A 22,542-nucleotide genomic window follows, 5' to 3' on the forward strand; every position below is an offset into this window, starting at 1 on the left:
CTGACCTGTTGCAGTCCCCTGCTATGACCTATTTCAGTCCCCTGTTCTGACCTATTGCAGTCCCCTGCTCTGACCTATTGCAGTCCCCTGCTCTGACCTATTTCAGTCCCCTGTTCTGACCTATTGCAGTCCCCTGCTCTGACCGACTGCAGTCCCCTTCTCTGACCTACTGCAGTCCCCTGCTCTGACCTATTGCAGTCCCCTGCTCTGACCTATTGCAGTCCCCGTGCTCTGACCTATTGCAGTCCCCTGCTCTGACCTATTACAGTCCCCTGCTCTGACCTACTGCAGTCCCCTGCTCTGACCTATTGCAGTCCCCGTGCTCTGACCTATTGCAGTCCCCTGTTCTGATCTATTGCAGTCCCCTGCTCTGACCTACTGCAGTCCCCTGCTCTGACCGACTGCAGTCCCCTTCTCTGACCTATTGCAGTCCCCGTGCTCTGACCTATTGCAGTCCCCTGCTCTGACCTATTTCAGTCCCCTGTTCTGACCTATTGCAGTCCCCTGCTCTGACCGACTGCAGTCCCCTTCTCTGACCTACTGCAGTCCCCTGCTCTGACCTATTGCAGTCCCCTGCTCTGACCTATTGCAGTCCCCGTGCTCTGACCTATTGCAGTCCCCTGCTCTGACCTATTACAGTCCCCTGCTCTGACCTACTGCAGTCCCCTGCTCTGACCTATTGCAGTCCCTTGCTCTGACCTATTGCAGTCCCCTGCTCTGACCTATTGCAGACCCGTGTTCTGACCTATTGCATTCCACTGCTCTGACCTATTGCAGTCCCCTGCTCTTACCTATTGCAGACCCGTGTTCTGACCTATTGCATTCCCCTGCTATGACCTATTTCAGTCCGCTGTTCTGACCTACTGCAGTCCCCTGCTCTGACCCATTCCAGTCCCCTGTTCTGACCTATTGCAGTCCCCTGCTCTAACCTATTGCAGTCCCCTGCTCTGACCTATTGCAGTCCCCTGTTCTGACCCATTCCAGTCCCCTGTTCTGACCTATTGCAGTCCCCTACTCTGACCTACTGCAGTCCCCTGCTCTGACCTATTGCAGTACCCTGCTCTGACCTATTGCAGTCCCCTGTTCTGACCTATTGCAGTCCCCTGCTCTGACCTATTGCAGTCCCCTGCTCTGACCGACTGCAGTCACATGCTCTGACCTATTGCAGTCCCCTGCTCTGACCTATTGCAGTCCCCTGCTCTGACCTGTTGCAGTCCCCTGCTATGACCTATTTCAGTCCCCTGTTCTGACCTATTGCAGTCCCCTGCTCTGACCTATTGCAGTCCCCTGCTCTGACCTATTTCAGTCCCCTGTTCTGACCTATTGCAGTCCCCTGCTCTGACCGACTGCAGTCCCCTTCTCTGACCTACTGCAGTCCCCTGCTCTGACCTATTGCAGTCCCCTGCTCTGACCTATTGCAGTCCCCGTGCTCTGACCTATTGCAGTCCCCTGCTCTGACCTATTACAGTCCCCTGCTCTGACCTACTGCAGTCCCCTGCTCTGACCTATTGCAGTCCCCGTGCTCTGACCTATTGCAGTCCCCTGTTCTGATCTATTGCAGTCCCCTGCTCTGACCTACTGCAGTCCCCTGCTCTGACCGACTGCAGTCCCCTTCTCTGACCTATTGCAGTCCCCGTGCTCTGACCTATTGCAGTCCCCTGTTCTGATCTATTGCAGTCCCCTGCTCTGACCTATTGCAGTCCCTTGCTCTGACCTATTGCAGTCCCCTGCTCTGACCTATTGCAGACCCGTGTTCTGACCTATTGCATTCCACTGCTCTGACCTATTGCAGTCCCCTGCTCTTACCTATTGCAGACCCGTGTTCTGACCTATTGCATTCCCCTGCTATGACCTATTTCAGTCCGCTGTTCTGACCTACTGCAGTCCCCTGCTCTGACCCATTCCAGTCCCCTGTTCTGACCTATTGCAGTCCCCTGCTCTAACCTATTGCAGTCCCCTGCTCTGACCTATTGCAGTCCCCTGTTCTGACCCATTCCAGTCCCCTGTTCTGACCTATTGCAGTCCCCTACTCTGACCTACTGCAGTCCCCTGCTCTGACCTATTGCAGTACCCTGCTCTGACCTATTGCAGTCCCCTGTTCTGACCTATTGCAGTCCCCTGCTCTGACCTATTGCAGTCCCCTGCTCTGACCAACTGCAGTCACATGCTCTGACCTATTGCAGTCCCCTGCTCTGACCTATTGCAGTCCCCTGCTCTGACCTGTTGCAGTCCCCTGCTATGACCTATTTCAGTCCCCTGTTCTGACCTATTGCAGTCCCCTGCTCTGACCTATTGCAGTCCCCTGCTCTGACCTATTTCAGTCCCCTGTTCTGACCTATTGCAGTCCCCTGCTCTGACCGACTGCAGTCCCCTTCTCTGACCTACTGCAGTCCCCTGCTCTGACCTATTGCAGTCCCCGTGCTCTGACCTATTGCAGTCCCCTGTTCTGATCTATTGCAGTCCCCTGCTCTGACCTACTGCAGTCCCCTGCTCTGACCGACTGCAGTCCCCTTCTCTGACCTATTGCAGTCCCCGTGCTCTGACCTATTGCAGTCCCCTGTTCTGATCTATTGCAGTCCCCTGCTCTGACCTATTGCAGTCCCTTGCTCTGACCTATTGCAGTCCCCTGCTCTGACCTATTGCAGACCCGTGTTCTGACCTATTGCATTCCACTGCTCTGACCTATTGCAGTCCCCTGCTCTTACCTATTGCAGACCCGTGTTCTGACCTATTGCATTCACCTGCTCTGACCTATTGCAGTCACCTGCTCTGAACTACTGCAGTCCCCTGCTCTGACCTTTTGCAGTCCCCTGCTCTGACCTATTGCCGTCCCCTGTTCTGACCTATTGCAGACCCCTGCTCTGACCTGTTGCAGTCCCCTGCTCTAAACTATTGCAGTCCCTTGCTCTTACCTATTACAGTCCCCTGCTCTGACCTACTGCAGTCCCCTGCTCTGACCTATTGCAGTCCCCTGTTCTGACCTATTGCAGTCCCCTGCTCTTACCCACTGCAGTCCCCTGCTCTGACCTATTGCAGTCCCCTGCTCTGACCTGTTGCAGTCCCCTGCTCTTACCTACTGCAGTCCCCTGCTCTGACCTATTGCAGTCCCCTGCTCTGACCTATTGCAGTCCCCTGCTCTTACCTACTGCAGTCCCGTGTTCTGACCAATTGCAGTCCCCTGTTCTGACCTATTGCAGTCCCCTGATCTGACCTATTGCAGCCCCCTGCTCTGACCCATTCCAGTCCCCTGTTCTGACCTATTGCAGTCCCCTGCTCTAACCTATTGCAGTCCCCTGCTCTGACCTATTGCAGTCCCCTGTTCTGACCCATTCCAGTCCCCTGTTCTGACCTATTGCAGTCCCCTACTCTGACCTACTGCAGTCCCCTGCTCTGACCTATTGCAGTACCCTGCTCTGACCTATTGCAGTCCCCTGTTCTGACCTATTGCAGTCCCCTGCTCTGACCTATTGCAGTCCCCTGCTCTTACCTATTGCAGACCCGTGTTCTGACCTATTGCATTCCCCTGCTCTGACCTATTGCAATCACCTGCTCTGAACTACTGCAGTCCCCTGCTCTGACCTTTTGCAGTCCCGTGTTCTAATTTATTGCAGTCCCCTGCTCTGACCTATTGCAGTCCCCTGCTCTGACCTATTGCAGTTCCCTGCTCTGACCTATTGCAGTCCCCTGCTCTGACCTCTTGCAGTCCCCTGCTCTGACCTATTGCAGTCCCCTGCTCTGACCTTTTGCAGTCCCCTGCTCTGACCTATTGCAGTCCCCTGCTCTGACCTATTGCAGTCCCCTGCTCTGACCTTTTGCAGTCCCCTGCTCTGACCTATTGCAGTCCCGTGTTCTGACCTGCTGCAGTCCCGTGTTCTGACCTATTGCAGTCCCCTGTTCTGACCTGTTGCAGTCCCGTGCTCTGACCTATTGCAGTCCCCTGTTCTGACCTGTTGCAGTCCCGTGCTCTGACCTATTGCAGTCCCCTGCTCTGACCTATTGCAGTCCCCTGCTCTGACCTATTGAAGTCCCCTGCTCTGACCTATTGCAGTCCCCTGCTCTGACCTATTGCAGACCCGTGTTCTGATCTATTGCATTCCCCTGCTCTGACCTATTGCAGTCACCTGCCCTGAACTACTGCAGTCCCCTGCTCTGACCTTTTGCAGTCCCGTGTTCTAATTTATTGCAGTCCCCTGCTCTGACCTATTGCAGTCCCCTGCTCTGACCTATTTCAGTTCCCTGCTCTGACATATTGCAGTCCCCTGCTCTGACCTCTTGCAGTCCCCTGCTCTGACCTCTTGCAGTCCCCTGCTCTGACCTTTTGCAGTCCCCTGCTCTGACCTATTGCAGTCCCCTGCTCTGACCTATTGCAGTTCCCTGCTCTGACATATTGCAGTCCCCTGCTCTGACCTCTTGCAGTCCCCTGCTCTGACCTATTGCAGTCCCCTGCTCTGACCTTTTGCAGCCTCGTGTTCTGACCTATTGCAGTCCCCTGTTCTGACCTATTGCAGTCCCGTGCTCCGACGTATTGCAGTCCTTTGCTCTGACCTATTGCAGTCCCCTGCTCTGACCTATTGCAGTCCCCTGTTCTGACCTATTGCAGTCCCCTGCTCTGACCTATTGCAGTCCCCTGCTCTGACCCATTCCAGTCCCTGTTCTGACCTATTGCAGTCCCCTGCTCTGACCTATTGGAGTTCCCTGCTCTGACCTATTGCAGTCCCCTGTTCTGACCTACTGCAGTCCCCTGCTCTGACCTACTGCAATCGCCTGTTCTGACTGATTTCAGTTCCCAGTTCTGACCTATTGCAGTCCCCTGCTCTGACTTATTGCAGTCCCTCGCTCTGACCTATTGCAGTCCCCTGCTCTGACCTATTGCAGTCCCCTGCTCTGAGCTATTGCAGTCCCCTGCTCTGAGCTATTGCAGTCCCCTGCTCTGAACTATTACAGTCCCCTGCTCTGACCTATTGCAGTCCCCTGCTCTGACCTACTGCAGTTCCCTGTTCTGACCTATTGCAGTCCCCTGCTCTGACCTACTGCAGTCCCCTGCTCTGAACTATTGCAGTCCCCTGCTCTGACCTATTGCAGTTCCCTGCTCTGACCTACTGCAGTCCCCTGCTCTTACCTACTGCAGTTCCCTGTTCTGACCTATTGCAGTTCCCTGTTCTGACCTATTGCAATCCCCTGTTCTGACCTATTGCAGTCCCCTGCTCTGACCTATTGCAGTCCCCTGCTGTGACCTATTGCAGTCCCCTGCTGTGACCTATTGCAGTCCCCTGCTCTGATCTATTGCAGTCCCCTGCTCTGACCTATTGCAGTCCCCTGCTCTGACCTATTGCAGTCCCCTGCTCTGACCTATTGCAGTACCCTGCTCTGACCTACTGCAGTCCCCTGCTCTGACCTATTACAGTCCCCTGCTCTGAACTATTGCAGTCCCCTGCTCTGAACTATTACAGTCCCCTGCTCTGACCTATTGCAGTCCGCTGCTCTGACCTACTGCAGTCCCCTGCTCTGACCTATTGCAGTCCCCTGCTCTGACCTATTGCTGTTCCCTGTTCTGACCTATTGCAATCCCCTGCTCTGACCTATTGCCGTCCCCTGCCTTGACCTATTGCAGTCCCGTGCTCTGACCTATTGCAGTCCCCTGCTCTGACCTATTGCAGTCCCCTGCTCTGACCTACTGCCGTCCCCTGCCTTGACCTATTGCAGTCCCCTGTTCTGACCTGTTGCAGTCCCCTGCACTGACCCTTTGCAGTCCCCTGCTCTGACCTATTGCAGTCCCCTGTTCTGACCTATTGCAGTCCCCTGCTGTGACCTATTGCAGTCCCCTGCTGTGACCTATTGCAGTCCCCTGCTCTGACCTATTGCAGTCCCCTGCTCTGACCTATTGCAGTCCCCTGCTCTGACCTACTGCCGTCCCCTGCCTTGACCTATTGCAGTCCCCTGTTCTGACCTGTTGCAGTCCCCTGCTCTGACCCTTTGCAGTCCCCTGCTCTGACCTATTGCAGTCCCTAGTTCTGACCTATTGCAGTCCCTAGTTCTGACCTATTGCAGTCCCCTGCTCTGACCTATTGCAGTCCCCTGCTGTGACCTATTGCAGTCCCCTGCTGTGACCTATTGCAGTCCCCTGCTCTGATCTATTGCAGTCCCGTGCTCTGACCTATTGCAGTCCCCTACTCTGACTAATTGCAGTCCCCTGCTCTGACCTATTGCAGTCCCCTTTTCTGGCCTATTGCAGTCCCCTGCTCTGACCTATTGCAGTACCCTGCTCTGACCTACTGCAGTCCCCTGCTCTGACCTATTACAGTCCCCTGCTCTGAACTATTGCAGTCCCCTGCTCTGAACTATTACAGTCCCCTGCTCTGACCTATTGCAGTCCGCTGCTCTGACCTACTGCAGTCCCCTGCTCTGACCTATTGCAGTCCCCTGCTCTGACCTATTGCCGTCCCCTGCTCTGACCTATTGCCGTCCCCTGCCTTGACCTATTGCAGTCCCGTGCTCTGACCTATTGCAGTCCCCTGCTCTGACCTATTGCAGTCCCCTGCTCTGACCTATTGCCGTCCCCTGCCTTGACCTATTGCAGTCCCGTGCTCTGACCTATTGCAGTCCCCTGCTCTGACCTATTGCAGTCCCCTGCTCTGACCTACTGCCTTCCCCAGCCTTGACCTATTGCAGTCCCCTGTTCTGACCTGTTGCAGTCCCCTGCTGTGACCTATTGCAGTCCCCTGCTCTGACCTATTGCAGTCCCCTGCTCTGACCTATTGCAGTCCCCTGCTCTGACCTACTGCCGTCCCCTGCCTTGACCTATTGCAGTCCCCTGTTCTGACCTGTTGCAGTCCCCTGCTCTGACCCTTTGCAGTCCCCTGCTCTGACCTATTGCAGTCCCTAGTTCTGACCTATTGCAGTCCCTAGTTCTGACCTATTGCAGTCCCCTGCTCTGACCTATTGCAGTCCCCTGCTGTGACCTATTGCAGTCCCCTGCTGTGACCTATTGCAGTCCCCTGCTCTGATCTATTGCAGTCCCGTGCTCTGACCTATTGCAGTCCCCTACTCTGACTAATTGCAGTCCCCTGCTCTGACCTATTGCAGTCCTCTTTTCTGGCCTATTGCAGTCCCCTGCTCTGACCTATTGCAGTACCCTGCTCTGACCTACTGCAGTCCCCTGCTCTGACCTATTACAGTCCCCTGCTCTGAACTATTGCAGTCCCCTGCTCTGAACTATTACAGTCCCCTGCTCTGACCTATTGCAGTCCGCTGCTCTGACCTACTGCAGTCCCCTGCTCTGACCTATTGCAGTCCCCTGCTCTGACCTATTGCCGTCCCCTGCTCTGACCTATTGCCGTCCCCTGCCTTGACCTATTGCAGTCCCGTGCTCTGACCTATTGCAGTCCCCTGCTCTGACCTATTGCAGTCCCCTGCTCTGACCTATTGCCGTCCCCTGCCTTGACCTATTGCAGTCCCGTGCTCTGACCTATTGCAGTCCCCTGCTCTGACCTATTGCAGTCCCCTGCTCTGACCTACTGCCTTCCCCAGCCTTGACCTATTGCAGTCCCCTGTTCTGACCTGTTGCAGTCCCCTGCTCTGACCCTTTGCAGTCCCCTGCTCTGACCTATTGCAGTCCCCTGTTCTGACCTATTGCAGTCCCCTGCTCTGACTTATTGCAGTCCCCTGCTGTGACCTATTGCAGTCCCCTGCTCTGACCTACTGCAATCGCCTGTTCTGACCGATTTCAGTTCCCAGTTCAGACCTATTGCAGTCCCCTGCTCTGACTTATTGCAGTCCCCTGCTCTGACCTATTGCAGTCCCCTGCTCTGACCTATTGCAGTCCCCTGCTCTGACCTATTGCAGTCCCCTGCTCTGACCTACTGCAGTCCGCTGCTCTGACCTACTGCAGTCCCCTGCTCTGACCTATTGCAGTCCCCTGCTCTGACCTATTGCAGTCCCCTGCTCTGACCTATTGCAGTCCCCTGCTCTGACCTATTGCAGTCCCCTGCTCTGACCTATTGCAGTCCCGTGCTCTGACCTATTGCAGTCCCCTACTCTGACTAATTGCAGTCCCCTGCTCTGACCTATTGCAGTCCCCTTCTCTGACCTATTGCAGTCCCCTGCTCTGACCTATTGCAGTCCCCTTCTCTGACCTATTGCAGTCCCCTGCTCTGACCTATTGCAGTCCCCTTCTCTGACCTATTGCAGTCCCCTGCTCTGACCTATTGCAGTAACCTGCTCTGACCTATTGCAGTCCCCTACTCTGACTAATTGCAGTCCCCTGCTCTGACCTATTGCAGTCCTCTGCTCTGACCTATTGCAGTCCCCTGCTCTGACCTATTGCAGTTTGTGATGATGAGCAAGACCAGCAGCATGATTTCAATTCCCATGCTGGCTGAGGCAGTTCATGCTTTCTCAATACCCTAACGTGAGGTGTGGTGATCCTCAGGTTAAATCACCACTAGTCATCCCTTCCCCTCAAAGAGCAGTCTTCTACTTGAGCCCATCACAATCCCAAATTATAATCTCAGCTATTTCCTACACTTTGTAATTCAACCACATCCCAATCCCCTACCCTGTCCCATCGCCATCTCTTATTCTGCCCCATCACAGTCCCGTTCTCTAACCAATTTCTAACCCATTACAATCTCCTATTCTACTCCATCACAACCCGCAATTCTAACCCAGCACAGTCTGCTGCGCTAATCCATCACAGGCACTTATTCTGCCAATTGCAGTCCCCTATTGTAACCCCAGTGCAGTCTCCTGTTCTACAGCATTGAAAACTCCCAAACAGCCTCATTGTCGTACCCTACTCTGCCCATCGCAGTCCCAGCATTTCACCATCGTGGTCCCCAACACCACACCATTGCAATCTGTCCCAATCGCAGTCCCCTATTCTAATCTCATTGCAGTCTCCTGATCTGCTCCCTCATAGTCCCCAATGCTACACCATTGCACTCCCCTACGCTGTTCCAATCGCAGTCCCCTACTCTAACCCTCTTGCAGTCTCCTATTCTGCAGTATCACAATCTCTTCAATGGCCCCATCACAGTTCCCAACTGTACCCCATCAAAGTCCAGTACTCTGCCCCAGTTGCACAACACCATTGCAGTCCCCTACACAAATCTCATTAAAGTCTCCTGCATCACTCCCTTGCAGTTTCTGGCTCGAAGATATTGCAGTCTCCCACTCTATTTTATTGCGGTTCATACTTTAACTCTTTGCTGTCTCCTATTCTAACCCTATCAGTCTCTTACTCTAACCTGATGCAATCTGCTACTCTAACCCATTGCAGTTCCCTACTCAAACCTAATTACATCCTTTTACTCTACTCCATCACAGTCCCTACCTCAACCCAATTGCAATCTCATACTCTGTCCCATTGCAGCCCCCTATTTAATGCACTTGCAGCCTCCTAATTTACCCCATTGTAGTCCTGACTTGAATCCCATTGCTGCCCCCTACATATGCTCATGAACACTCATTTTAAAAAATCTCAAATTTTCCTTTATAGGTCTGATGATTCTAACTTGTCCTTCTCATTAAAATCAATGTATGTTTGAACTGAATGCAGTTTTTCCCTCCTCGAATGCCTGTTGGTTAGATTCTTCCAAATTTACATCTAGCCGTCTATCAATAAGATGACCTCGGAAAATTTGGTGTAAACTTTTTTATTTCAGCCAATAGGCATCTGTCAATAATCATGCCAAACAACAGCAACTGCATTTGCATAGCAGCCATAGCATTGCAAAATATATTATTATGCTTCAAAATTAAAGATGCGAGGAAAATCTAGGTTCCAGAAGCATGCAGTAAAATTGAGTAAGAAAGTGGGTGAGAGTAAATGCCATTGATTCACTTCGAAGTTTCTTTTTCCCCACAGCGGAGACTCCAATTGAAGAGTTCACCCCCACGCCAGCGTTCCCAGCTCTGCAATACCTGGAATCTGTGGATGTGGAGGGAGTGGCATGGAAGGCTGGGCTCAGGACAGGAGATTTCTTGATTGAGGTAAGCATCAACTGAAGGTCGCTGAAAACTATTTTCTGGCAAACTTACTTTTCATTTGGCGGGGAAGTGTAGTTGGGGAACCTGTGGTTTAAAAGCATTTTGATGATTCTGCAGGGAACTGGCAAGATCGATGCTGGCAATTTGTCACCATCTGTGCTAGCTTAGCCTGGTTTTCTGTCTAAAATCGTGTTCATCTGGAGAATTGGGCTAGTGTCATCGTTAGCCTGGGGGCATATGGCTGGTGGCCTGTTAACACAAGGTGTTGTCTGTCTTTTGTCCTGTTAGCCTAGTGTGTTGCATGGTATCTTTCTATCCTGGAGTGTTCTTTGGTGTCTTTCTATCCTGGAGTGTTCTTTGGTGTCTTTCTATCCTGGAGTGTTCTTTGGTGTCTTTCTATCCTGGAGTGTTCTTTGGTGTCTTTCTATCCTGGAGTGTTCTTTGGTGTCTTTCTATCCTGGAGTGTTCTTTGGTGTCTTTCTATCCTGAGTTTTCTCCTGGATAGTCTATAAAAATCATAAAGGATGCAGCACAGAAGGATAATCAGTGTCAATGAGCGATATTCAAAGTAAAAAAGAGGGTTAGTAACAAATATGCTCCAGAAAAAAAGGTGGCATAATATTAGGGTCTGGTACATAAAGGGTTAATGTGGGACGATGTGCAACAGTGCCCACGCAGTCATGTAAGAGAATACATGAACTGCATCTAGGGGACAGTGTAGTGTTGGATCGAGCCATGTGTAGAAGCAAGCATGGAGACAGCTCCTAGTTTGGACCTTTACTGTACCCATGTATATGGCTTCCAGTAGTTCATACATACTTGCTGTTGAACTACCTGAGACTATGAAAATCTTAATAAGACTTACAGAACTACACCCAACACCTGACAAAGTGGTGGCAGCAAATGGAACAACTCAAAACCTCACAGAGACTGTAGAGGAAAATTAAAATCCTGGAAACCTGAAGGAAAAACCAAAGCATACTGACCTGAAGAAAAGCTAAAAGCAAAGGGGCAGAAGAAAAGCTCCAAAGAAAGACTTGGAAACTGAAGGCAGAAATTAAATTCCTCACTGCAGCAGAAGACTCCATTGAATCCTGTAGAAGTCCAGCTTCAATACCCAGAGTGGGCAGACCTAGCAGGGGTGAGGGAACAATTTAAATTCCTGGATGATGCAAGTTCTGAAATAAATCAAATGCTGGAGTGGTGGTTAAAAATTGCCACTTAGCTCACAGCCTGGAAAACCCAATTCCCAAGACAGTGCCTGAACATCCATCTGCTGAACCTACTCTGAAAAAGAGGGGAAAAAAGTATTAAAAGTTACTCGCAGTTGAGTAGGCAGCTTTAAAAACTCAGCAAACGCTGGGATACAACCCTTCCAAAAACCAAGAACGTTGTGCTAAAGTAGGAATCAAACCAGTCAATCCAAACAGTCCGTGATGAAAATGTTTTAATGCTGATATCGCCATTACTGCTGGACCCGCCAAAACGGGCAAGTGTGAGAAAATCCTTTGTGTAGAAGCACACAGCGACACCACCTTGTATTTTTGGAAACCTCTTAAAGCTGGACCTGCAATTTAAAAACTTTAGCCATGGATCAGAAATTCACCCTTTCAGATCAATTTGGACTTATCCAAGGCCCAGATTGATCACAAAGTTGGAAACTTTGGAGAAAGCGAGTCCTTAGATATATGATTGCTTCAGGTCTGTGAATTCTAAAATATCCCTTTAAATGTCTGTCACTGAACACCTGTTGAACTATCCCTGAAGCATATTTGTCAGTTCGCTTTATCTTGCTCTGCTTTCTTGCCCTCATAATTGCCCTTATTTAAGATTAAAATACCAGCCTTGGGCGCATTCTTCTCTCCTTCAAACTGAAAGTAAAATTGAATCGCAATGAACTGGACACATTGGAGGGCCCTGCCAACCACGCTGCTAGGAATCCTCGACTGAGGAAAAGGGAAGACAAATTGCAATGGAGATGATCAAGCTGGGGAGAATGGAATAAAGGACGGAATAAAGGGCACTTAAAAAAAAAGTAATGGTAGGATTGGGCAGAGTTAAGATGGGTCTGAGAAAGGCAAATCATATTTTATTAAGTATATTTATTAAGATTTTACACTTTTGCCAACAACTCAACAAAATTGAAAAATAATATATCGCAGTTAGCGAGGAAAAAAGGGCTCAACATGCACGGATACAGAGGGGAACAGGAGAACAAAATTATAACAGGCTGGATACAATCACTAGATATAACTTCATGCCTCCATAAACCCCACCTTAGACTAAGGGAGAAAAAGGATGAAGCCATGAAAACATGCACAGCCTCCCACGATGCATCTACTCGCAATTACCATGGGGAGCTCAGGGTAAATTTTCCACGCCATGTTCGGGCACGCACCAATATACATCTATCCCAACTCTAGAAGCACCAATGACACACCACAACTTTGTTTCCTTGGATACCAAACCTGTCTGCACCCATGCAGGAACCAATCACAGATTCTTTATACCAACCCTTACAAAAGAAAAGAAAACAAAGAAAATACGCGAATGCCCAAGTTCAAAAGGGGTGTTGCATATAGACCACGCAACACAGCTTAACCCCAGTCTCAGGCCTAGTACAGAACCAGCATCATTCCATACGTTTGTACAGAGAGGACGGGCAACAACATGATTATGGCCAAACCTTCAGGGCCTCCCCAGAAAAACAGAGAGCAGAAAGAGCTAGAGCTACCAGGAGTAAACTACAGGATGACAAAGCATCAGGGCCCAACCCTGATTCGATTTTTCCCTAGTGCATACCAATCACCCAGTAAAGAGGACAAGAACAAGCTACTCATTCAACCAGGAAAGCTTCCCATCCCCCAGGGGGGCAACAGGATACCAACCAAACACAGGACTCAGCTCAATCCTAGGCCCCAGAGCATCGAAGAAGCAAGACCCAGCCTCTCAGGATGTTACTAATAGGCATCTTCAAAAACGGACGAGTCAAGCACCAGGGGGCAACAGAGTACCAGTCACAGCACCAAATCTAGCCTTGCCCAGCATCTCAAAGCACCTTGAAATCAGTAGCGCCAGTCCTCCGGTATTCGCCAATGCCCAACACCCCAGCCGGACCTGCACCTCTCCAACCACAAGCAGGACAGTGCACCGCCCCCATTAATACTGAAACAAAATGGATGATCATGCCAGTCCTAACCAGGGAGATACCATCATCGAAGAGAAGAAGAATCATCAAGACATCCAACAGGGGAGGGGGTGGGGCACAATTCCCTCCTCCCCAGTGCAACCAGGGAAACTCCCAACAAACTACCGGACAGGACCAAGATTAGAGACAGCACTCTACTCACCCAGCTTCAGAGAGGAAAACAAAATGTTTAAACCCTACGGGAAGAACACCCAAACTGATCTGAAGATATCAACCAACATTGTCCGCCATCACAGGAATGACACTAAGAATAATCTCTCTCTTCAACAGACCAACAAACCCACCTCAGTGTGCACCACCACTCATGTCCCCCCATTCTAATAGCTCTTAAAAAACAAAGAGACTCAGAAGAAAAACTCCAACCTCAAGGAAGAGTCAAAAGGAACCCAGTCCTCCCCAGGATAGATAATCTGCTCTGGCCAAGGAGAGTGGCATGGATTCTTAAATTCAAAATAATAAAAAAAACAAAATAAAAACCTGACAGGGTGAGCTCTAACTGGGGAGGTATCCTCAGTCTCAGTGGGGACTTAACTAACCCCTATCATCGTAACTCCACCCCCACCATGCGTCCATCACACCGCCCTAAATCTGTTCATCTTCATTATAAACGCGATAAGTGGTGTCAATAAAGCACTGCCTTCTCATAACCACAAGGATTATAACACGTGACAAAAAATGGGTAAAACTGTACACAGACCACATTTCACATCATTAACTCAAAATGACTTTTGCCAGAACAGGATAACAGATGATACACACCCTGGTGCTCACATCTCATACGCCCTTGTAGGAGAAAAGACAACAATAAATAATCATCAACATAATCATAAGGGAGTAACATCCAGGATTATAGAAGAATTGCAGGATACTGACACTATCTACGTTGCTCGAGAAGGCGGACGTCAAGACCAGATCAATGAACACTCTTGAGGACCCCTCAAGGATCCCAATAAACGAAGCATCTTCACTTCCACCGTGCCACTGCTCCGGCACCCAAGCAACTCACAGCCCATGCCCCTGCCAGAGGGGAGTGACTCAACCCGCTTCAGCCACCTCCAACCCCTGGCGACGAGCATCAAGGATAGGATAATATAAGGACAGTGGTTGGGAGGCCCAGCTGACCCCAAACCTCACCGTGGGCACACCTCCCCCGGCCCCTACCTCCCAAACTCGTCAGGATAAACGCCATGACATGCAGCAGGATCTCAACGTCTCAAAGGCGGCCCTTACTAAGGAAAGTACTCTTTTGAATGCAAGAACGTTCTCGTGCGGCTCTACCATTCTCCCAAGGACACATAGAACATAGAACATAGAACAGTACAGCACAGAACAGGCCCTTCGGCCTTCAATGTTGTGCCGAGCAATGATCACCCTACTTAAACCCACGTAACCCGTATACCCGTAACCCAACAATCCCCCCATTAACCTTACACTACGGGCAATTTAGCATGGCCAATCCACCTAACCCGCACATCTTTGGACTGTGGGAGGAAACCGGAGCACCCGGAGGAAACCCACGCACACACGGGGAGGACGTGCAGACTCCACACAGACAGTGACCCAGCCGGGAATCGAACCTGGGACCCTGGAGCTGTGAAGCATTGATGCTAACCACCATGCTACCGTGAGGCCCCTAACCACCATGCTACCGTGAGACACCTTGCAAATCTTCAAAGTGAGCTCTAAAAACCTGCACCACAGAGCGGGGATCTTCATCCAGAACTACATTCTCAATGGCGGCCATCATCCGGACGCGCACAGCTCCACCGAGGCAAAAACCCGCTTACCAGCAAGATCACCACGGCAATCTGGGCTTCACCCCAGCCCACTCCAACTGCCACGGTCAAACAAGGATTTTCTACAGTTTATCTCAGCTGCTCTTTGCAAAACACCAATCAGAATTTTCCCGGGACGTATCGCAAGGCATATCTCATAGGAAATGTGAACCAGGATAAAATAAAGGATTACAAGATGAACAGAGCCAGAGCTTGCGAAAACACAGCCGCTCCTGCACTCCTATCATTTGACCCCCGGCAAATCGTATTGGGGTTATTTGAGGATTTAACTTACAGAATTGATATGGGGGAACTAGTAGATGTATTGCTTTTAGATTTTCAGATTGCTGTTGATAAGGTCCGAGGCAAGGTTAGTAAGCAAAATAATGATAATATTATTATTATTATTTTGATAAGGTCCAAGACAAGATTAGTAAGCAAAATTAGAACACATGGGTCTTAAGGGAATATGTTGGTATGGATGGAGAAATAGTTAATGGACAGAGTGGATACAATGGTTCATTTTGAGGTTGGCACGCTGTGACTAGTGAGGTACCGCAAAGATCAGTGCATGGGGCCCGCTATTCACAATCTATGTCAATGAGTTGGATGTGGGATTAAATGTAATATTTCCAAGTTTGCAGATGGCACAAAACTAGATGGAAGTGTGAGTTGTGAGGAGGATGCAAAGGCACTTCAAAGGGACTTAGACAAGCTAAGACTCTGGGGTGGTGCCGGCGGATTGGAAATTAGCAAACGTGACACCACTGTTTAAAAAAGGAGGTAGGCAGAGAGCAGGAAATTATAGGCCAGTGAGCTTAACTTCGGTAGTAGGGAAGATGCTGGAATATATCATCAGGGAAGAAATAGCGGGGCATCTGGATGGAAATTGTCCCATTGGGCAGATGCAGCATGGGTTCATAAAGGGCAGGTCATGCCTAACTAAATTAGTGGAATTCTTTGAGGACATTACCAGTGCAGTAGATAATGGGGAGCCGATGGATGTGGTATATCTGGATTTCCAGAAAGCTTTTGACAAGGTGCCACACAAAAGGCTGCTGCATAAGATAAAGATGCATGGCATTAAGGGTAAAGTAGTAGCATGGATAGAGGATTGGTTAATTAATAGAAAGCAAAGAGTGGGGATTATTGGGTGTTTCTCTGGTTGGCAATCAGTAGATAGTGGTGTCCCTCAGTGATCCGTGTTGGGCCCACAATTGTTCACAATCTACATAGATGATTTGGAGTTGGGGACCAAGGGCAATGTGTCCAAGTTTGCAGATGACACTAAGATGAGTGGTAAAGCGAAAAGTGCAGAGGATACTGGAAGTCTGCAGAGGGATTTGGATAGGTTAAGTGAATGGGCTAGGATCTGGCAAATGGAATACAATGTTGACAAATGTGAGGTTATCCAATTTGGTAGGAATAACAGCAAACAGGATTATTATTTAAACAATAAAATATTAAAGCATGCTGCTGTGCAGAGAGACCTGGGTGTGCTAGTGCATGTGTCACAAAAAGTTGGTTTACAGGTGCAACAGGTGATTAAGAAGGCAAATGGAATTTTGTCCTTCATTGCTAGAGGGATGGAGTTTAAGACTAGGGAGGTTATGCTGAAATTGTATAAGGTGTTAGTGAGGCCACACCTGGAGTATTGTGTTCAGTTTTGGTCCCCTTACTTGAGAAAGGACGTACTGGCACTGGAGGGTGTGCAGAGGAGATTCACTCGGCTAATCCCAGAGCTGAAGGGGTTGGATTACGAGGAGAGGTTGAGGAGACTGGGACTGTACTCTTGGAATTTAGAAGGATGAGGGGGGATCTTATAGAAACATTTAAAATTATGAAGGGAATAGATAGGATAGATGCGGGCAGGTTGTTTCCACTGGTGGGTGAAAGCAGAACTAGGGGGCATAGCCTCAAAATAAGGGGAAGTAAATTTAGGACTGAGTTTAGGAGGAACTTCTTCACCCAAAGGGTTGTGAATCTATGGAATTCCTTGCCCAGTGAAGCAGTTGAGGCTCCTTCATTGAATGTTTTTAAGGTAAAGATAGATAGTTTTTTGAAGAGTAAAGGGATTAAGGGTTATGGTGTTCGGGCCGGAAAGTGGAGCTGAGTCCACAAAAGATCAGCCATGATCTAATTGAATGGCGGAGCAGGCTCGAGGGGCCAGATGACCTACTCCTGCTCCTAGTTCTTATGTTCTAAGTGAGTGGACAAAAATTTGCCAGATGCAATACAATATGGAGAAATAGGAGGGTATCCGTTGGCGACGCCAAAATCGGGGCGTGCGATCGGGCGAAGAATAGCTCCCGACTCCGAAATCGCGGCAGGTGCTGGTTTGTCGCCAAATCGCGATGCTCTGCCACTTCGAAAACGGCGTCAATGCAACACCGTTTGCATATCATTAGTGGGCCCACCCACGATTCTCTGCCTCCAATGGGCCGATTTCTGACAGCGCGATCCACGTGTGCGCTCACAAATCGTGAAGCTGGCGTGGTGGCTGCTGAGAGAGCGAGGGCGTACGGATAATGTCCAGCACCGCCATACTTCGCTGACAGCCATGCCACTGGCCGGGGACTTCTGCCAGGGCAGGGGGGAGTAGTGGGGAGGTGGCCAGGAAGTGGGTTGTAGGGTCGGGTGGACGGGTACGCAACACCATTACCGCAGCCGGAAAGGCACCTCACCCCACCAATGCAGGCATCCAAGGCACAGCTCTGCCATGTCCCTCACCAGCAGGGCCTATAATAACATAACCACTTCCGGGCCTCCGACATGGCCATCGCGACTGGCTTCTGTTCTTGTGGGGCGGGCGAACGTACGGCGACCCCGGAAGCAATTGCGTAAATCAGTTTTTAAGTATTTAAGTACATTCAACAATATTTGCATCCGTGGGGACGGAGAACGGGGCTGGAAAATCCCCCCACAGTCTCAAAATAAAGGGCATTTCGGACTGAGATGAGGAGGAATTTCTTCACTCAGCGAGTGGTGAATGTTTGGAACTCTCTACCCCAGAAGCCCAGTCATTAAGTATGTTCAACACTGAGATCAATAGATTTCTACATATTGAAACATCAAGGGATACGGGGATAACGTAGGAAAATGGTGTTGAAGTAGAAGATCAACTATGATCTCATTGAATAATGGAGTGAGCTCAAGTGGTTGAATGGCCTTCTCAGGCTCCTATCTCTTAAGGCCAACCTTGTGCTGTTGCCTCCCAAATCCGTGGCTTTATTTCCTGGAGCTCCATGTTGGAATCCCTGCAATCAGGTTTCTGCACCTGCTCCAGGACTGAAAAGTCTCTTATAAAATGGATAGATGGCATTCTGCCTGACTGTGACAAAGGTGAACTCTCCTTCCTCATCCTTCCCGAACCTGTTTGCAACGTTCAACACGGTCTATCACACCATCTTCCTCCAGTGCCTCTCCAGCATTGCCCAGCTGGGTGGGACTGCGCCGCCTAATTCCATTCTTAGCTTTCTAATTGTAGCCAAAGGATCATCAGCCCCTGGTACAATCCTTTTCCCCCCCTCCTATTTCTCAACTATGTGCTGCCCATTAGCGACATCATCCCAAAATTCAAGGTGGAATTTTCTGAGAGCGGTGGGAGGCCCAAAATCCACCACCATAAACATTGGCACCCCTGCTGCTCTCTCGGAGTCTTGAGGAAATTATGCCCCTAATTGGCAGGTGGGAATCCTGCCGCCGGAGCTCCCAACTACATGAGGTCACTTAATTACTGCACTCCCCCAAGCGAAATTTATTCCCTTGAGAGCAGGCAGCCAATCAGTGGGTGACAGCTCACCATTGCCGGTAGCAACACTGGCAGCAGTGGTGGCTGCTGGTAAAACACTTGGGCCTTCACCAGGCTTCATCGTGGGATCCCTGGAGAAAGGTAAGTGAGGGCTGGATGGCAGTTTCAGGAGAGGGGATTCAGAGGAAAGGGGAGAGGGGCCTATCTCTCTATGGAGCCCCCCTCCCAATGCTGGCTGGATCCCTTGGTCAGACATCGAGTACCTGAGAACAATCTCCCTGCATGGCTAGTGTCACGCCCCACCATTGGTATAATGACGTGGTCCGCAAGGGGGCTTATTCAGACATTTTTCCTGGCTGTTCCACAATGCAAGTCGCTGAAGCCGGTATTCCATGAAAAATGAAATGAAATAAAAATGGCTTATTGTCACAAGTAGGCTTCAATGAAGTTTCTGTGAAAAGCCCCTAGTTGCCACATTCCGGCACCTGTTCGGGGAGGCTGGTACGGGAATTGGACCGTGCTGCTGGCCTGCCTTGGTCTGCTTTAAAAGCCAGCCATTTAGCCCAGTGTGCTAAACCAGCCCCTGAACCGGAAAAGATTGCCTGACTTTTGTCTCCCAAGTATCCAAGCTTCTGAAACACCTGCTCCCATTCCCAACAACTTACAACTGCGAGAATGGATTTTCAATACTCGTGGGGTGAAAACAAAGAGGAGAAACTGGCTGAACGTGGAGTCTGGAATGAGACTGAAACTCTCCACATTGGTGTCTGATCAAAAGCAGTCCCAATTAATTCTGGTGAGCTTCTTTAATGTGGCAAGCAAACGTGGGTGGCGTAGGAGCAGCGGTCCGTAGGTGTCCCATCCAAGTGGTCTGCGGACGAAAAGGCTTGAGAACCACTTCTAATTCTGGCCTCTTAGGCATCCCCAATTTTAATCATTCCATTATTTGGTAGCCATGCCTTCAGCTGCTCAGGGTCGAAGCTCTGAAATTCCCTCCCTAAACCTCCCTTTGCCTTGCTTTCCTCCTTCAAGAAGCTGAATCCACCCCTTTGACCTAGACTTTGGGCATCTGCCCTGATACCTCTTTATATGGCTTAATGTTGTATTTTATCTTCTAATGCCTCAGTGAAGTGCCTTGTGCGGTTGTATTACTTTAGAGGTGCCATATAGATAAAAATTGTTGTCTGAAAACCTTTGAAACTTGAGCAGCTATTCCTGTCCTTCTTTGAGCTTCCTTTATGTTGTCTGAGGGTTTTACATCCTCATAATGTTTTGATGTCGTTCCACACTAAAACGTTGCATGTTGCCTGTCAATGAAAACAATAGCTACTTGTATTTACACAAGTAATAAAACATCCCAAGGTGCCTCACAGGTGAAAAATAAAGCAAAACGTGACACCAAGCCACATAGGGAGAGGTTCGGGCAGCTAGCCAGAAGCTAGATCAGAGAGTTAGGTTTCAATGAGTGTCTTACAGGAAGCAAGTGACATGCAGAGGTTTAGGGAGGGGATTTCAGAGCTTAGAGCCAAGGAAACTGTCGGCACGGCCACAAACGAAAATCAAGAGTTTGCAAGAAAGTGAATTAGAGAGACACCAATTTCTCAGAGAATTGGAGAGTGAGGGGAGACTACAGCGAGGGTTAGGAGTGGGCGCACGGGGGAATTTTGAAATAGGGATGAGAATTTTAAAACAGAAGGTTGTGGAGGGTAGAAATCTGAAATGAAACCAAAAAAGGCTGCAGGTTCGCAACCAGCCAGGCAGCGTCTGCGGAGGGAAACGGAGTTAATGTTTCAGGTTGAGATGGCCTTTGGTCAGAACTGAGCACTTTATAATCAAGGCATTGCTTAGCCGGGAGCCAGGGTAGGTCAGCGAGCCGAGGGATTGGCGAAGGAGACTTCCGGGACACAGCCAGCAGAGGTTTGGGTGATGTGTTTATGGAAGTTAGAGTGTGGGAGGCCAGCCATGAATGCATTGGAATTGTCGAATCTGAAGGTAACAAAGTTATGGATAGAGTTTCAACAGCAGATGAGGCAGGGGTGGAGCTGGCGGATGTTATGGTGGTAGAATAGCTGGTCTTAGTGAAGGCGTGGATATGTGGTTGAAAGTTCACCTTGGGACAAGATATGACACCAAAGTTATGAACAGTCGGGTTCAGTTTCAGACATTTTGCAGGGAGAGGATGGTTCAGGAGCAGAGTTTATATGGAGGAAGTTTGTGCACATCCAGCACTGGATCCTTTACAGCCTCCTGAATTTCTGCTCATTCAGTAATGGATCCTGCCTGGTATCATTCTGTCCTGGCGTATTGGACCAACGTCCTGTTAGCTGGGGTTCTGAAACACTGGCAGGAACTTTCCAGCCACTCACGTCAGTGGGATCTCCCGATCCTGCAGACGGTGCACCCTCGCCACGGATTTCACAGCGGTGAGGAGTGCATTCCCTGTTGACAATGGTGTTATCAGAAGATCCTACCAATGGCAGGCCTCCTTCCACCGCAGCAAAACATGCGGCAGGTTGCACGGTAAATCCCACCCTCTCTATTTCAAACTGAGACAACGGCCTGCAAGGGGAATTGAATGGATGGCAAAGGTACAAAGATATTTGTTGGGCTCCACATATAAACCTGTTTCCACTGTTAGTTCTCAACCCACTTACACACCTTCCCATATTCCCGCTCCCTACCTTTCCCCCAATCCTAATACAACTTTCCCTATTCTCTAATTATTCTCTGACCCCCACTTATACTGTCTTCTTCAATGGAATTACCAGGTAACTTATTCTAATGTTTCCTGAAGTAAAAATGATCCTATTCTACTCCCAACTCCTTCATTTTTAACCCATATCCGCTGGCATTTCAACCTTAAGAGAAGGGAATAGTTTACCTGGATCAACGTTATCAATTCCCTACAGTATCATGCAAATTTCAATTCAATGGGAGCGAAATCTAAAATTGAGATTTTGTCTGATTGGTGTCAAGGGTTTGTTAAGGGGACCTTCTAGATTCAATCACTGGGGACTGACGGGAAACCAGAATGATGGCCATTTTCGTGATAAGTATTACACATAGATTATTGTTCAGTAACACATTGAAACCAAGGAGGGGGATTTTAACACTGTCATCTGGAGGGATGAAAGGCAGTCAAATTTCCAGAATCTCATCCATCCACTCCCATCATTTTCAAATCTAAGAGAGGTTTCTGCACAGACAGTTAAGTGCCTGCAGAAAGCTGGCCTAATGCACATATGCCTGAGAGCTGGAAGAAGTTCCAAGTGGATGACCCTTTTAGTCCTCTTTCTGGGTCACCCAACATCATAGAAATCAGTCTTCAGCCAAATTGGTTCACTCCACGTGTTATCAAGAAATGGCTGAACAACACTGGATACAACAAAGGCCTGACAGTATCCTGGATATGCCAGAAACATGTGCTCCAGAACAAGCCACAGTGTTCTACTGCAGTTACAAGACTGGCATCTAGCCAACAGAGTGAACAATTGCCCAAGTTTGTACTATCCACAAAATGCAGATATAAAAGCTCAGATGATCCGAGAAGGTGATTGAAGTGGAAGTTTATCTATAATCAAAAGAAAATGCTGCAAGACGGCAAACAGCACATAGGTCCAAACCAGGACGACCAATCATGCTGGTCTCATCCAGGCTGTACTTAAGGATTGATTCTATGAGCCCCAGCTGATGGGTCTCCGCCCATTCCATGAACCCCATGGAGAGCTCAATCGGGTCATCCCTGTGTATCTAATGAGGGTCATTACATGTCTCCCCTCCTGCCTCACCCTCACCAGCCCCCCCTCACCCCCTCCCAAAAT

At 49.4% G+C, this 22,542-nt stretch overlaps 1 protein-coding gene across 1 annotated transcript in view; it reads left to right on the forward strand.

Annotated features, from left to right (window-relative positions):
- Window positions 1–22,542, forward strand: part of shank3a (SH3 and multiple ankyrin repeat domains 3a) — a 1,085,379-nt gene that overhangs the window by 872,066 nt on the left and 190,771 nt on the right. Inside the window, exon 18 of the mRNA XM_038811689.1 lies at window positions 9,866–9,990. Coding sequence (XP_038667617.1) covers window positions 9,866–9,990 — 125 coding nt within the window. The remainder of the gene's footprint in view (window positions 1–9,865; window positions 9,991–22,542) is intronic.

The sequence above is a fragment of the Scyliorhinus canicula genome, chromosome 11, assembly GCF_902713615.1.
Source record: "Scyliorhinus canicula chromosome 11, sScyCan1.1, whole genome shotgun sequence".
Taxonomy (NCBI): Eukaryota; Metazoa; Chordata; class Chondrichthyes; order Carcharhiniformes; family Scyliorhinidae; genus Scyliorhinus; species Scyliorhinus canicula.